Source organism: Sus scrofa, chromosome 14, assembly GCF_000003025.6.
Source record: "Sus scrofa isolate TJ Tabasco breed Duroc chromosome 14, Sscrofa11.1, whole genome shotgun sequence".
Classification (NCBI taxonomy): Eukaryota; Metazoa; Chordata; class Mammalia; order Artiodactyla; family Suidae; genus Sus; species Sus scrofa.
This window is the reverse complement of record NC_010456.5, coordinates 27,776,365-27,791,117: the sequence shown is the minus strand read 5'-3', so window position 1 is coordinate 27,791,117 and position 14,753 is coordinate 27,776,365. Positions and strand designations below refer to the sequence as shown.

At 47.5% G+C, this 14,753-nt stretch overlaps 1 protein-coding gene across 1 annotated transcript in view; it reads left to right on the top strand.

Annotated features, from left to right (window-relative positions):
- Positions 342 to 14,753, top strand: part of TMEM132B (transmembrane protein 132B) — an 84,994-nt gene continuing 70,582 nt past the window's right edge. Inside the window, exon 1 of the mRNA XM_021074389.1 lies at positions 342 to 590. Coding sequence (XP_020930048.1) covers positions 387 to 590 — 204 coding nt within the window. The 5' untranslated portion in view covers positions 342 to 386. The remainder of the gene's footprint in view (positions 591 to 14,753) is intronic.

The window sequence follows — 14,753 nt, the reverse complement described above, 5'->3', positions numbered from 1 at the left end:
CAGACACACAGGTAAGTAGACATAGAAACAGCCATAACCCAGGACATGCCTCATGTTTGGAGTAGTGAAGCATATGGTCACCTTGGATGGTGGCATATGCAGGCGTGGGATCTGGGAAGATGGTGCTTGACTGTGTCCAGGATGAAGTGCTGTCTGAGCTACTTGTTCAGGGAAGGACAGTCTGCTTTCCACGGGGCCCTGAAGATGGATGGTCCTCCATCTGAGGTCTGGACCATCAAGGGGCAGCCTGGGAATCAGGCTCTTTTGACATCACTCTAGGATCTATTGAACTTGGCCATCCTTCTTTGGGTTGACAAAGAGGAGTGTGGCAATTTATTGCCTTGTAGACATTCTGCTGAGTCTTGGGTTTTAAACTTCCCTTTACCATGTGTTTGTTTTCCAGAGTAAATGGCTCCTTCTACGAGATCTTGCAAGTGGACTTTGGAGTTGACAACAGCAGTGGCCTGGCCGGGGCCCAGCAGATCACCTGGCAGGTGGAGTACCCAGCAGAGGACTCCACGAGTGAGCTGGTCGTCTCCGAGATCTTCGTCAGCCAGACCTCCTTTGTGGGCATCGTCCCACTTGCGATGGTGAGATGTCTGTGCTTCAGAATAAGTGTCACAAAGACATTTTCTTTGGGTACTTTTAATAATCAAAGAAACATGAGCATATTTTAATGATCTGCTGTTTTCTATGCACCAGATGAAGTTGTTAAAACAAGGAAAAGGGACTTAAATTACGTTTTATTTACCTGCTTTCCAAAACGCCTCCTTAGAAACTATTCAGACCTCCTGTGTAAATCCCTTTTCCTTTGTGGATATTGCTGAACTGGGTCCTGGGGGGGCTTGTGTTCTTTATTGTCTCAACCTGTGTCCATCTCAGGACTAAGTGCTGCCTTGGGTGAAGATGGTTGCACTGAAATGGGTCAGGTGTGACCCTCATCAATCAGCTTTGCCCTGAGAGTTCCCATATAGCCTGGTGACTGGAAAACTTTAAAATATAGACAGGGAGTTCCTGCTGTGGCACAGTGAGTTAAGAATCCTTCATTGCTGCAGCTGTGGTGCAGGTCACAGCTGTGGGTCAGATATGATCCCTGGCCCTGGGAATTTCCATATGTTGTGGGTGCAGCCAAAAAGTTAAAAAAAATGCAGATGGTATTTGTCCTTCTCTTTCTGACTTACTTCACTTAGTGTGATAATCTCTAGGTCCATCCATGTTACTGAAAATGGCATTATTTCATTCTTTTTTATGGTTGAGTAGTAGTCCACTGTATACATGTACCACGTCTTCTTTATCTATTCATCTGTGCATGGACATTTAGGTCATTTCCATGTCTTGGATATAGTGAATATAGGATACATATATCTGTGAACATAGGGATACATATATCTTTCGGAATTATAATTATATCTGGATATATGCTCAGGAGTGGGATTGCTGGGTCATAAGGTAACTCTAGTTTTAGTTTTCTGAGGAACCTCCATATTGTTCTCCATAGTAGCTGCACCAGTTTACCTTCCCATCAACAGTGTAGGAGCTTCCCTTTTCTCCACACCCTCTCCAGCATTTGTTACTTACAGATTTTTAATGATGGCCATTCTGACTGGTGTGAGGTGGGTACCCTACTGTAGTTTTGACTTGCTTTTCTATAATTACCTAGCGATGTTGACCATCTTTTCACGTGTCTGTTAGCCATCTTTGGAGAAAATTCTTTAGGGCTTCTGCCCATTTTTTGAGTCACTTTGCTATACAGCAGAAATTAACACAACATTGTAAATCAACTATACTCCAATTAAAAAAATATTTTAAAAGAAGCAGCTAGACCAAAAGAGCCTTGTTGGGAACTGACCAGTCAAGCCTGGGGTCCTAGAGTCCATAAATCCACTTGTGTTTCTGTTCCTGGTCTGGGGTTGACCAGATATCTCCTCTGGACTTGGCTGAATCTCCATTCACAGCCAGGCTCCAGGCCGTGTCTGAGAAATTCCAGAACCTAAAAGGACAGTGCTGGTGGGTCATGGGGATAATAAACCCCAGGGAATGCCACATTCCTAATACCCTTCCTTCACTGGAAATATTCAAACAGAAGTTCCATCAAGGCGCAGTGGAAATGAATCCGACCAGGAGCCATGAGGTTGTGGGTTCGATCCCTGGCTTTGTTCAGTGGTTAAGGATCTGGTGTTGCTGTAAGCTGTGGTGTAGGTCACCGACACAGCTTGGATCTGGTGTTGGTGTGGCTGTGGTGTAGACTGGCATCTACAGCTCCAATTCAACCCCTAGCCTGGGAACCTCCATATGCCACAGGTGCTGCCCTAAAAAGATAAAAAGACAAAAAAAAAAATGTTCAAATATATTCTGCTCTTCTTTGACTTTCCTGTCTGGGACCAAAGTGTAGGGGGTCCACACCCATCATTCTAGGAAAATCTGGGGTGTGTCTCTCACCCATCCTCAAGTTGGATACCAGGGGTGAGAGCCTTGAAAATAAAACCCTCTATCCCACCATTAATTCTGCAGTTCCCTTATCTGTGTTCTTGACTCTTTGCCCCAAAACACACTTTGCCCCCCTTTCCCCATTTCTAGCTCCTTCTCTTTGACTTAGAGGGGCCCCTTTCCAATCATGGTGGCCATGGCTGGCTCTCCATCCCTCCTGCTCATCACTCTCTGACCCCATCTCCACTCTCCTCTTCTATCATCTTCCTAGATATTATTGGTGTTTTGCGTTTTAGGATTCATCATCTGTCTTCTACTCTAGAAGGAAAAATCCTTGACTGCAAGGTTCTGGTCACTTTTGTCCACAGCTATGTCCCTAGCAGCTGGAACAATGCCTGGGACACTTATGATTTGTTGAAGGAATGATTGACTCCCGTGCTGTAATCCAAGCTACAGGGATCGTCCTAGTTCTTGAAAGCTAGACTGATGGAAATTATCCACATCAGCTGTGATCTGTATTTTTGGTTTGAGGGCGGCCACAGTCTGGTGGGAAAGAGCCCCATGAAGAGGCAGAGATGGATGGATGTGGATTTTAGGACAGAGTGGTACTGTCCTGTGTTTGTTCCTCTTCTCAGGACCTCTTCTATCAAGTCTCCAGACTGACCAAGATATGGCTGAGGTTGGGTTACTTCTTTACCCAAAGTCCTTAGAATTTTGCTGTATGCTTCATCTGTACCAGTCAATTACCTGGCAATTTGCAGCCTCCTGCTACTTTTTTTCCTTTTTATGGCCACACCTGCGGCATATGGAAGATTGCAGGCTAGGGGCTGAATTGGAGCTGCAGCTGCCCGACCTATACCACAGCCATGGCAACACCAGATCCAAGCCGCATCTGCGACCTACGCTGTAGCTTAGAGCAACGCCGTATCCTTAACCCACTGAGTGAGGCTAGGGATCAAACCTGCATCCTCGGGGACACTATGTCGGTGCGTAACCTGCTGAGCCACAACAGGAACTCCCCTCCTGCTACTTCTAAGGATGGCTTTCCAAAGGAGTGTGCTGTGCCGTCCCTTTATGGGCAGGTTTCGAGAGGAGCTGAAAAGTGATATACATTGACCTGCCAGGAGACTGGAACCAGGACTGGCATACGGACCTGTGATCAGCCCAGCACAGCCCATGGGCCAATCCAGGATGCTGCTTGTATTAGTAGAAAAAGTTTTTATCAGAACACAGCCTCTCTGTCATGAATTGTCTAGGCCTGCTTTCATGCCATGATGTTAGAGGTGAACATTTGGGACAGAAAAGGTACCCTTTGGCCAGAACTGGTGTAATTTGAGCATTAGCGCCTGTGAATGGGGGCTCTTATTCTGCTGTTTCAGGGCTTCAGGGGATATTGTCCTCTGGGATGGCCTTTCCCCACAGGACCTTTGCTTGATGAGACCCTCAAATGCTCTTTGGCCAGAGGCAACCTCCTTCCTTATGATGCTGCCTGAAGACCTAACTCTTGGCACAGGGTCAGGACACATAGTGAGACAGGACAGAATCCAGGGCAAAAGGAGGTGGCAAAACTCGCGCAAGGGTAGAGAGTCCGGCAGGGCAGGAAAGCAGGCGTTTGGAAAGTGGCCAAGATCCCGTCGGCTCTAATACTCTTTCCTCGACTGTCAGCACTTCCCTGTTCCTTAGTAACGGGTGCCTGGGTGCAGCTCCAGGAGAGGCCCAGGGGATGTGAACGGGGTGCTTGCCATGGACCCTGATTTGTTCTCTATGACGCTCCTTCTCCATCCCCCAACCCCCACTCCCAGCCATCTCTGCTGCTTGCTTCTCCAAAGAGGCTGTTTCTTGTGTGCTGTGCACACCTGCCTGTCTGTGACCATTAGTGTCATCCCACCTGGCTGGTCTTTACTTGGGGACAGTTTCTTGCATTTGGCTTTAATTCCCACTGGCTGAGAAGTGCCAGGGTTAGATGGTTGAGTGGTGTCATGGATCACAGCACATCTCCTGCATCCCTGTGAAGCGTGGCTCTGAAATTATTCCAAGGGACCAGAGCTATGTAGTAAAGTTTGCGGTAGAACCGGAGTTGGTAGTTCATCATTTAAAAAAAGATCAGTTGTCTTAGCAGCTTTCCAAGCCCCTAACTGCCAGAAAGTGGCCTATAGGGAAGAATTCTGCCTGCTGCTCTTAGAGTGTAAGTAACTTTTATGTCATTTTTCTCTTCCTCCTTCTCCCTCCCCTGTCCCCCTCCACCTCCCCATCTTCTGATTTCCTCTCAGTGGCAACTAACTGGGGACAGATTAGGCGTGATGTAAGGGTGCCGGCTTACTTGTCCATGGAAGGTACAAACCGCAAATGGGCTTCTTGTTGTGTTAGAGTCTACTGGGAAGTAGAAGCCACTTGTTTGGTTAGTATAGGAAAACGTTAAGTGCAGGTGCTCAGGTACGCGGGAAGCAGGACAGGTGAAAAGCCAGACCCAGAGCAGAAGAGGGTCAGGACCAGGGCTGGAGTGGGAATCCGTCTACCCCTTGGCTGGAGGCAGGAGGACATGTTCCTGGGCTCAGGGCTGGAGTCAACTTCAGAGGCCAGAACCACCAGGGGAAGGCCTGGGAACAGACCTGAGGCACACAGGCTCCCACCAATGCCTGTTTATTGTAACGACGTGACTCTGATGTCCCCAGTGTGTCCTAGAAGCCTGTGCATTTAGAACTTAGCCATGCTGCACCCTGGCCCTGCTCAGGCATCCAGTTTGACTCAGAACCCGCCCCTTGGCTGATTTCTTGTCTCTTTTGGTTTGGGTTTGTGTGGGGTTTTTTGGTTTTTCTTCTTTTTTTTTCTCATTTGGCCTCTCTTGGCATATGGAGTTCCCAGGCCAGGGATCAGATCCAAGCCACAGTTGTGACCTATGCCGCAGCTGTGGCAACATTGGATCCTTAACCCACTGTGCTAGACTGGGAGCTCCCTCTTGTCTCTTTTTATTTTTATTTTTATTTTTATTTTTTTTTTGCATTTCTTGGCCTCCGTGCATATGGTGTTCCAGCTAGGTCGAATCGAGCTGTAGCTGCAGCCTACGCAGCCACAGCAATGCAGGATCCGAGCCGCGTCTGCGACTACCCACAGCTCCGGCACGCCAATCCTACCCACTGAGCAGGCAGGATCGAACCTGCAACTCATGGTCCTAGTCAATCGTAACCACTGCCACGACGGGAACTCCTCTTGTCTCTTTTTAAAAGTCAGTTCTCAGGAGTTCTTGTTGTGGCTCAGCAGCCAGGGTTCCATCCCTGACTTTGCTCAGTGGGTTAAGGATCCAGTATTGCAGCAAGCTGCAGTGTAGGACACAGACATGGCTGGAATTGGCGTTGCTGTGGCTGTGGTGTAGGCCGGCAGCTGCATCTCCAATTTGACCCCTAGCCAGGGAAGTTCCGTATGCCACAGGTGTGGCCCTAAAAAGAAAAAAAAAAAAAAAAAACTTCTCAGAGAAGCGTCTCCTGGCCACCCTGTCCAAATCCATTTCCTCCTGTTCTCCATCATTTGCTTCTTGCAGGACTGCATCACTGTCTGCAATTCATGCTTACTTTTGTGCTAGTGTACCGCCTGTCTCCATCTGGCTCCAACCACAAGAAAGAATTTAAACAGGGAAGCATTGATATAAAGAATCATAACAGGGTCTGGAATCATGAGGTATTGCTCAGGAGGAAGGGAAGAGAAGGAGAAAGAATATGGAAAGGGCAGACATCAGGAGCATCCACAACCCTGGGGCCGAGACAGAGTGTCTGAACCCCCCCCTCTGAAATCCATACCTTGATGCAAAGGCTACAATCACAGCCCCTTGAATGGGGAGATGCTTCTGAAGTGCCATGCCACTGGAACTGGCTGGAAGTCTGGGGACAGGTGTTGACAGGGAGGAGTCTCATGGGAAGCATTTGCTACCAAAGTGCTCAAAGTGGATGCTAAGAGAAGCTTCTGGTCACTGGGTGCTGGACACAGGGGAAGCCACCAGTGCCGGCGAACTCCCATGCATGTGCAGCACAGGAGCCTGCAGGAAGAGTGCACTAGAATCAGGAAGCAAACCCTTTCCTTCCAAAATGTCTCTCCAGCACCCCCTACTGACAAAGCATAAATCTGCCATTGGCAAAGGAAAACTATTAAAGGCTCAGATCTGTTTCCACAGAGCAGGTAATGAGGGGTGAATTTGGAGCTAGAGACACTAAACTGAGGACCAGAATACTCTCTGTCTTCCTCCAGGGTATCACAGTCTCCTCAATGGAAGGAAAGCTGTTTGTTTTGCTCACCGGATTGTTTTCTTAGCACCCAGCATGGTGCCTAATACACAGTATTTGCTCAGCAAATGAACTGATGGCTATAGTTACCATCAGAGCCTGGATCCACTGGCTGGATAGCTCTCACTTGGTGTATTAGTTTCCCTTTGCTGCTGTAACAAATCACTACAAACTTAATGGCTTAAAAGAACATGAATTTTATTATCTTACAATCCAGAGGTCAGAAATCTGAAATGGGTTTCATGGAGCTAAAATCAAGGAGTCAGCAGGGTTGTATTCCTTCTGGAGGTTCTGCAGGAGAACACTGATTGCCTTCTCTAGCTTCTAGAGCCTTCTGGATGCTTCAAGCCTTCCTAGACTCATGGTTGCCTGTCACTCAGACCTCTGCTTCCATCATCATGCCTCCTTCTCTGACCCTCCTGCCTCCCTCTTTTCCTTGTAAGAACCCATGTGAATGCACTGGGTCCACCTGGATAACCCAGGATAATCTTCCCACCTCAAGATTTTTGACTTTTCCATTTGCCACATAAGGTACCCATTCACAGGCTCTGGGGATTAGGATGGGGCCATCTCTGGGGGACTGCTATTTTCTTCTTTTTTGCAGTTCATTTTAGATTTTATTTTTATTTGAGTACAGATGCTTTACAGTGTTGTGTCAATTTCTGCAGTATAACATAGTGACCCACTCATACGTATATATCCATTCTTATGTTATCTCTCATCACAGTCTATCCCAAGAGACTGGATAGAATTCCCTGTGCTTTGCAGCAGGACCTCATTGCTTATCCATTCTAAATGCAATAGTTTGCATCTTCTAACCCCAAACTCCCATCCATTCCCCTCCCTCCCCCCTCTCCCTTGGCAACCAGAAGTCTGTTCTCTATGTCCGTGAGTCTGCTTCTGTTCTGTAGATAGTTCATCTGTGTCCTAATTTAGATTCTACATAGAAGTGATATCATATGGTATTTGTCTTTCTCTTTCTGACTTACTTCACTTAGTGTGAGAATCTCTAGCTGCATCCGAGGGGACTGCTGTTTTCCTACCACTTGCCTTAAGCAGGATCCCAGCTCGCCCTGTTTTGGTCCTGCTCAGTCTGTGCCCAGTGCTCTCCAGCCGCCTCCCACGACCTGTTCTTTCATCGCTTCCCCAAGCTGTTGCCTGCGGAGCTCTCTGGACCTTGATGTCATTCCCCAAACATCATCCACCACCTCCAACAGCTCCAAACTCCTGCAGACTCCACGCCTTTCCCCAGAGAAGCACTGGTACCCTGCACTTCCAGAGAACCCCAGAGCAAAGCCACTGCAGGCACGGTGATCACGAATTTCTTAGTTTATACACACAGCCTTGCCCCAGGGAGGATGTGGAGCACCACAGGCTGGGGCTGCACAGGCTCTATGTTTTCTCCTCCAATCCCCGAGCTGGGAGGAGACCTGAAGGCAGAGCCGGCTGGCCTCTCATTCTCCTGTCGCAAGAGAGCAGTCACCTAACCCCCCTTTGCTTTCATTTCTCATGTGTCAATTTTCAAGTAAGAACACCTCTCCTGTCTATTGCACCGTGCTGTCAGATGGGCTGAAGGAGATGCAACAAAAAGGAACACACTTAAAATATCAAGGCAAATATAAATGCGTATATAACAGGGAAAGTGTCCCAGATAGATTGGAGCAGATTCAACTCTTTTTTTTTTTTTTTTTCTTTTGTCTTTTGTTGTTGTTGTTGTTGTTGCTATTTCTTGGGCCGCTCCCGCGGCATATGGAGGTTCCCAGGCTAGGGGTTGAATCGGAGCTGTAGCCACCGGCCTACGCCAGAGCCACAGCAACTCGGGATCTGAGCCACGTCTGCAACCTACACCACAGCTCACGGCAACGCCGGATCGTTAACCCACTGAGCAAGGCAGGGACCGAACCCGCAACCTCATGGTTCCTAGTCGGATTCGTTAACCACTGCGCCACGACAGGAACTCCAGATTCAACTCTTATGTAGAATTAATGATTCTCTCTACTCTGCCAGTTTTGTTATCCTATTGATTTATCTGGGTCGGGGGGAGTTCATACTGGGGAAATTTCAATAGTTTTCCTCCTTGAGGTGGTTGGCAGGGAAACAGTTTTGTCAAGAGTACTAGCTAGGAGTTCCTGTCATGGCTCAGGGGAAATGGATCTGACTAGTATTCATGAGGATGCAGGTTTGACCCCTGGCCTTGCCCTCTGGGTTAGGGATCTGGCGTTGCCATGAGCTGTGGTGTAGGTTGCAGACATGGCTCAGATCTGGCATTGCTGTGGCTATGGCATAGGCCAGCGGCTACAGCTCCAATTCAACCCCTAGCCTGGGAACCTCCATATGCCGTGGATATGGCCCTAAAAAGCCCCCCTCCCCAAAAAAAGAGTACAGGCTAAGGGGCCAACCTGTCTAGAATGAAATATGAACTCCAGTGCCTACTAGCTTTGTCATCTTGGGCAAGTCACTTAATCTCTCTGAAACTTAGTTTCCTCATCTGTAACATGTAAAAATGAGGTTACCTGCATAATGGAGGATTAAATGAGATATTGCAGGTAAAGAGTGTGTTGATCTGAAACATTGTTGGTATCCAATAATATTTAGCCATCAGTATTTTCATCATTGTCATTGTACTATCTGATCCTGTGTAGGTATACTGTCGGATTTTGGATGAAGGTCAAATAGAACTTCAGTCTCAGGGTGGGTGATGGAAAATCTTTCTAAAGGAAGGAAGGAGTTTGATTTGATGAATCAGATACAGCCACAGTGCGGGACGGAGCAGAGAGATGACTGTTGGGTGGGTAGGTAGTCGAGTGATGTCTCATTTGAATATCTGCCCATCGAATATCTCACTCAACCTCACAGCATCCTCTGAGGAGAGATGATCATCCTGGAAGTCAACTCTAGGATTATGACTTATTATTTTTATTTATTTATTTATTTTGCTTTTTAGGGCTGCACCCATGGCATAGGGAGGTTCCCAGGCCAGGGGTCGAATGGGAGCTGCAGCCGCCGGCCTGTGCTGGAGCCACAGCAGCACGGGATCCCAGCCCTGTCTGCGACCTACTCTACAGCTCACGGCAACGCCAGACAGGATTATGATTTAGAACTTTGCTGCCACAATGTGTGACCCTGGGTAGTGTGGGGTGCTGAGACACCTCTTGGGTAGCAAAGTAACCTTTACTTCATGAAAGTAAATTTGCAGCTTTAGCAGAAATCATGATAGAACTGGAGAAAGACCTCAGGCCTAGAAACCAGGGTGGGGGCTCAGGCAGGAAGGCCTGCAGAAGGACAGTGACAGCAGTGATGTGCTCATCCATCCGTCTATCTGCCCATCCATCCATCCATCCATCCATCCATCCATCCAGTCAATTGCTATGCAATAGACTGTTTATTTATCATACACTGTGTGCTGGATTCATTACTTTTTGTGCATGGAAAGGGATAAAATGTAATTGATGGAAATTCTGGAGTTGAGATCACCAGGCCTTGGATCTAATTTAGCAGAGCAGCGCAGATGGTCAATACCTTCAAAAATCCCATCTTAAAAAGGGTCAGTGTTGCAAAGAGGAGTGTTGCAATCCAGAGTAATAACAATGTTTTCCACATCACCTTTAAAATCTAAAAATTTTAAATAGTCTTTGTGCTCCCCTTCCCCGTCTGGGAAATGCTAAGGGGGTGCCTTCCCTCCTCTCCCCTCCTCTGTGTCTGCCCTTTCTTTTTTTATGAAAACACAAGTTTTCTTTTTTTTCCCCTTCTACCATGTCCCTCCACCCTTTTCATTTCTCTCTGGTTTTCTGTCCAAGTACCGAGCTTTGAGCTTTATTTCCATGGGTGGCTTGGAGTCTAGGGCTGCAGCCCACCATCCCACTATAGTTCCTCAAACGAAAAAGCCCAGCACTACTCATGCAGATAAAAAGCACATTATCTTTCAAAACGGTTGGAACCCAAAAATGAACACACTCAGTGAGTTTCTAGGCAACTGGGCATGAGGGCTCGGCCTAGGGAAAAGCCAAAAGATAATCAGATTCCTGTTTAGCCATCTTGGCCTGAAACTACAACAAGGTCTGGGCACAAATACTTCTTTATTTCAAATAATAGTTGCATGTCTGCTCTGTGTTCCAGTGAAGGGTGATGAACAGACAGAGTCTCAGCATTCCTGGCGCCTGCGTTCTAGGAGAGGAGAATGTGGAGTACAAGAAACAAGCACATTTGATGACTTCAGCTAGTGATGCCAGGCTATGGGGAAACTCTCCCAGAGTTGAGAGACTGAGACAGGAGTGAGGCTGTGCTGAGTGATCAGGAAGACCTAAGGGATCTGGCGTTGATCTGAGAACTAACTGAGGATAAGGACCCATCAATAGAAGGTGGTGGAGAAACAGACTTGTGGTTGCCAATGGGGAGGGGGAGGGAATGGGACAGACTAGGGCTTTGGGGTTAGTAGATGCAAACTATTCCATTTAGAATGGATAAGCAATGAGGTCTTGTTGTACAGCACAGGGAATTCTCTCTAATCACTTGTGACAGAACATGAGAGAAGATAATATAAGAAAAAGAATGTGTACATATATGTATGTATAACTGGGTCACTTTGCCGTACAGCAGAAATTGACCGAGCATTGTAAATCAGATACAATTTTTTAAAAATTAAAAAAAAAGAAAGCGGTGGAGGAAGAGAGTTCTAGGCGGAGGGAACAGCGTACATCTTCAAGCAGAATTCAGCTTGGTGTGTTTGAGGAACTTAAAGAAGGCCAGGTTGTTGGAATGTAGACAGTAAGGTGAGAGGGACAGGGCAAAGAGATAAGATGGGAGACAAAGCCAGGGGCAGCTTCTGCAGACCTCAGGAGTAACAAATAACATTTCACGGACCTTCCAGTGCTCAGTTCTCAGGGTCTGTATTGGTCTCCTCTTGCTGCTGTAACAAATGGCCATAAACATAGTGGCTTTCAACAATACAAATTTATCTCACCATTCTGGAGGTCAGAAGTCTGAGATGGACAAAATCAAGGTGTTGGCAGAGCTGCACGATTTTGGGGAGAAACTGCATTATTTTGGAAATCAGGGGAGAATCTGTTCCTGGCCCTTTCCAGCTTCTAGAGGCACCCACATTTCTTGGCTTGTGGCCCCACATCACTCTGACCTCTGCTTCCTTCACCACATCTCCTGCTCTGACTCTGACCTTCTAGCATCTCTCTTCTACGGACCGTTGTGATGACTTTGGGCCACCTGGATAACCCAGAGTTATCTCCCCATCTCAAGATCTTTAACTGAGGAGTTCCCATGATGGCCTGGTGGAAACTAATCTGACCAGCATCCATGAGGACGCAGGTTCGATCCCTGGCCTCACTCATTGGGTTGAGGACCCAGCATTGCCATGAGCTGCGATGAAGGTCACAGACACAGCTCAGATCCCATGTTGCTGTGGCTGTGGCATTGACTGGCAGCTACAGCTCTGATTCGACCCCTAGCTTGGGAACCTCTGTATGCTAGGGGTGCGATCCCTACAAAGACAAAAAAAAAAATCTTTAACTGAATCACATCTGCAAAGTCTCTTTGCCATGTAAGGTCACCTAGTTATAGGTTCTGGGATCAAGGTGTGGACATTTGGGGGAGGGGCATTGTTCTGTTAGATATATCAACTCATTATACAACAGCAACTTCATAGGAGTGTAATATTATCCCCATTTTATGGATGATGAAACAGGAACAGAGAATAAATAAATTGCATTAAATTGCACACCTAGTTATACTGTGAAGCTGGGTTTATGTATACATGTGTATTTGTGTGTGTGTGTACATGTGTATATGTATGCATGAGTGTCTGCATTCATATGTTTGTTTATGTGTACATGCCTACCTGTGTGTTTGTGTGTATTTGCGTGTATGTTTGATCAGGAAGACAACTGTGTGTGTGTGCATGCATGTGTATATGTGCATGTGTTTAGGTGTGAAAATGAATACACATATATATATATGTGCGTGTGCCTGTGCATGTGGGGAAGGGGTGCATGTATATATGTTTGTATGCATGTGTCCGTGTGTGTATGTATGTGTGCATATATCGGGGTGTGTATGTGTATATAGTTGTGTGTGTGTGTGTTTCTCATCCAATTTCATGGACTTCTGAATTCTAACAATAGACTCCATCTGTGGACTGTAGATGGAAACCCTGCTGGATTTTATTTTATGTACAGCAGGAAGCTACTTGATGGTTTTAAATGGGGGATGAGTTGGGGGAAGGCAGTGTGGTCTAACCTATATTTTTAAAAACGCCCATGAATTAAAGTGAAATTCAGACTGTAGAGCATGCCTGTCAACAAAAGTTTCCCGAGCACTCTGATTCGTCAGACACTGGGGGACAGAGCCTGCGAACAGCCATGCTGGTCTCTGCCCTCTGGGAGCTCATGACTAACGGGGGAGCTCAGCACCAGGTGCCCAGTGAAGGATGGGGTTTGGATGGGCATGAGGAGCCCCCGCTTCACCATCTCATCTCTGCTCTCACTGCTGGTCCCTATCCTAGGTCCCCACCAGCTCATTCTAAGGTGCCTGTTGGAGCCTTTTTAGTCTCCTGCTTCCATCCTCAACTCATGCCATCTACCCTCCATGTACCATGGACAGCGCTCTGGTTGACAGCATGATGCATTAGGCTAACTCCCAGCTTAAAGCCTCCAAGGCTGCTGGGCTCTCTAAGAATTAAGTGTATTTCCCCTCCCCAACCTGGTACCTCACTTCACCCACCCTCCTTTTTGCTCTCTGCATCCAAACTCTCCCCGACCTGTGCCAAGGCTCCTGTTCCTGGAATTCTCTCTTCCCGGCTTTTTTTTTTTTTTTTTTTTTTTTTAAGGGTCACACCTGCAGCATATGGAAGTTACCAGGCTAGGGGCTGAATCAGAGCTGCAACTGCTGACCTACACCACAGCCATGGCAACACTGGATTGGAGCCGCATCTGTGGTATATGCCATAACTTTCAGCAACTCTGGATCCTTTGTCCCCTGAGTGAGGCCAGGGATCAAACTCGCATCACAATGGATACTAGTCGGGATCTTATAACCTGCTGAGTCACAATGGGAATTCCCTCTCCCCAGCTCTTGATGGCTCTGGCATCTCATCCTTCAAATCTCAGCTCGGACATGGGAAAATCCTCTCTAAGGAGATGATGGAGGCTTTTGGGGGGTCTTCTGGAAATAAACCTCATCTCTGCCATTCTACACCTTGGGAGAGGGAGGGGATGCTTTTGAAGGTAGGAAGAGGCAGGCAGAGAGACTGAGAGAAAGAGACAGAGACAGAAACAAAGAGGTTTCCCCATCCTGGGGTGAGGACATGCATTCTCAGGGGTAGGGAGCACCCACTCCACTCCCTACTGTTTCCCTGGGGCTGGGGGAGGAACTGGCAGAGAAGTGGATGCTTGTCACCTGGGCACAGGTTTCCCAGCCTTTGAGGAGACTCCCCAGGCTCCCTGTCTATCTTGGACTTGGACCAGGAGGCGGTCAGTGACAGCCACAATGGACAGGGACCTTGGGCCACTTTCCTTCGATGATAACTCAGATTTCCTGATCCCCGTGGGACAGGCAGCAGGGTTTCCAATTGACCTGAATTGATGGCAAACTCAGATACTGGGATTTGGGGGGAGCCGTCAGTGTCAGGTGGTGCAGTGGTTGGAACACAGCCTCTGGAACTGTGTTCATATCCCTCCTCTGACACTTAGCAGCCGTGTGACCTTGGGTGAGTGGCTCCAGTGTTCTGTGGTGACTCAGTTTCCTCACTGGGAAATTGGCCAGGATTGCGATGAAGTCATATGTGGGAATTGCCAGGATAGAACCTGGCGTTAAATTAGCCATCAGAAGGAGTTTCTGTTGTGGCTTGGCGGGTTATGAACCTGACTAGTATTCATGTGGATGTGGGTTCAATTCCTGGCCTCACTCACTGAGTTAAGGATCTGGCATTGCCATGGCTGTGGTGTAGGTCGAAGACTCGCCTTGTATCTGACATTGCTGTGGCTGTGGTGTAGGCTGGCAGCAGTAGCTCTCATTCAACCCCTAGCCTGGGATTTTCTTTATGCCACA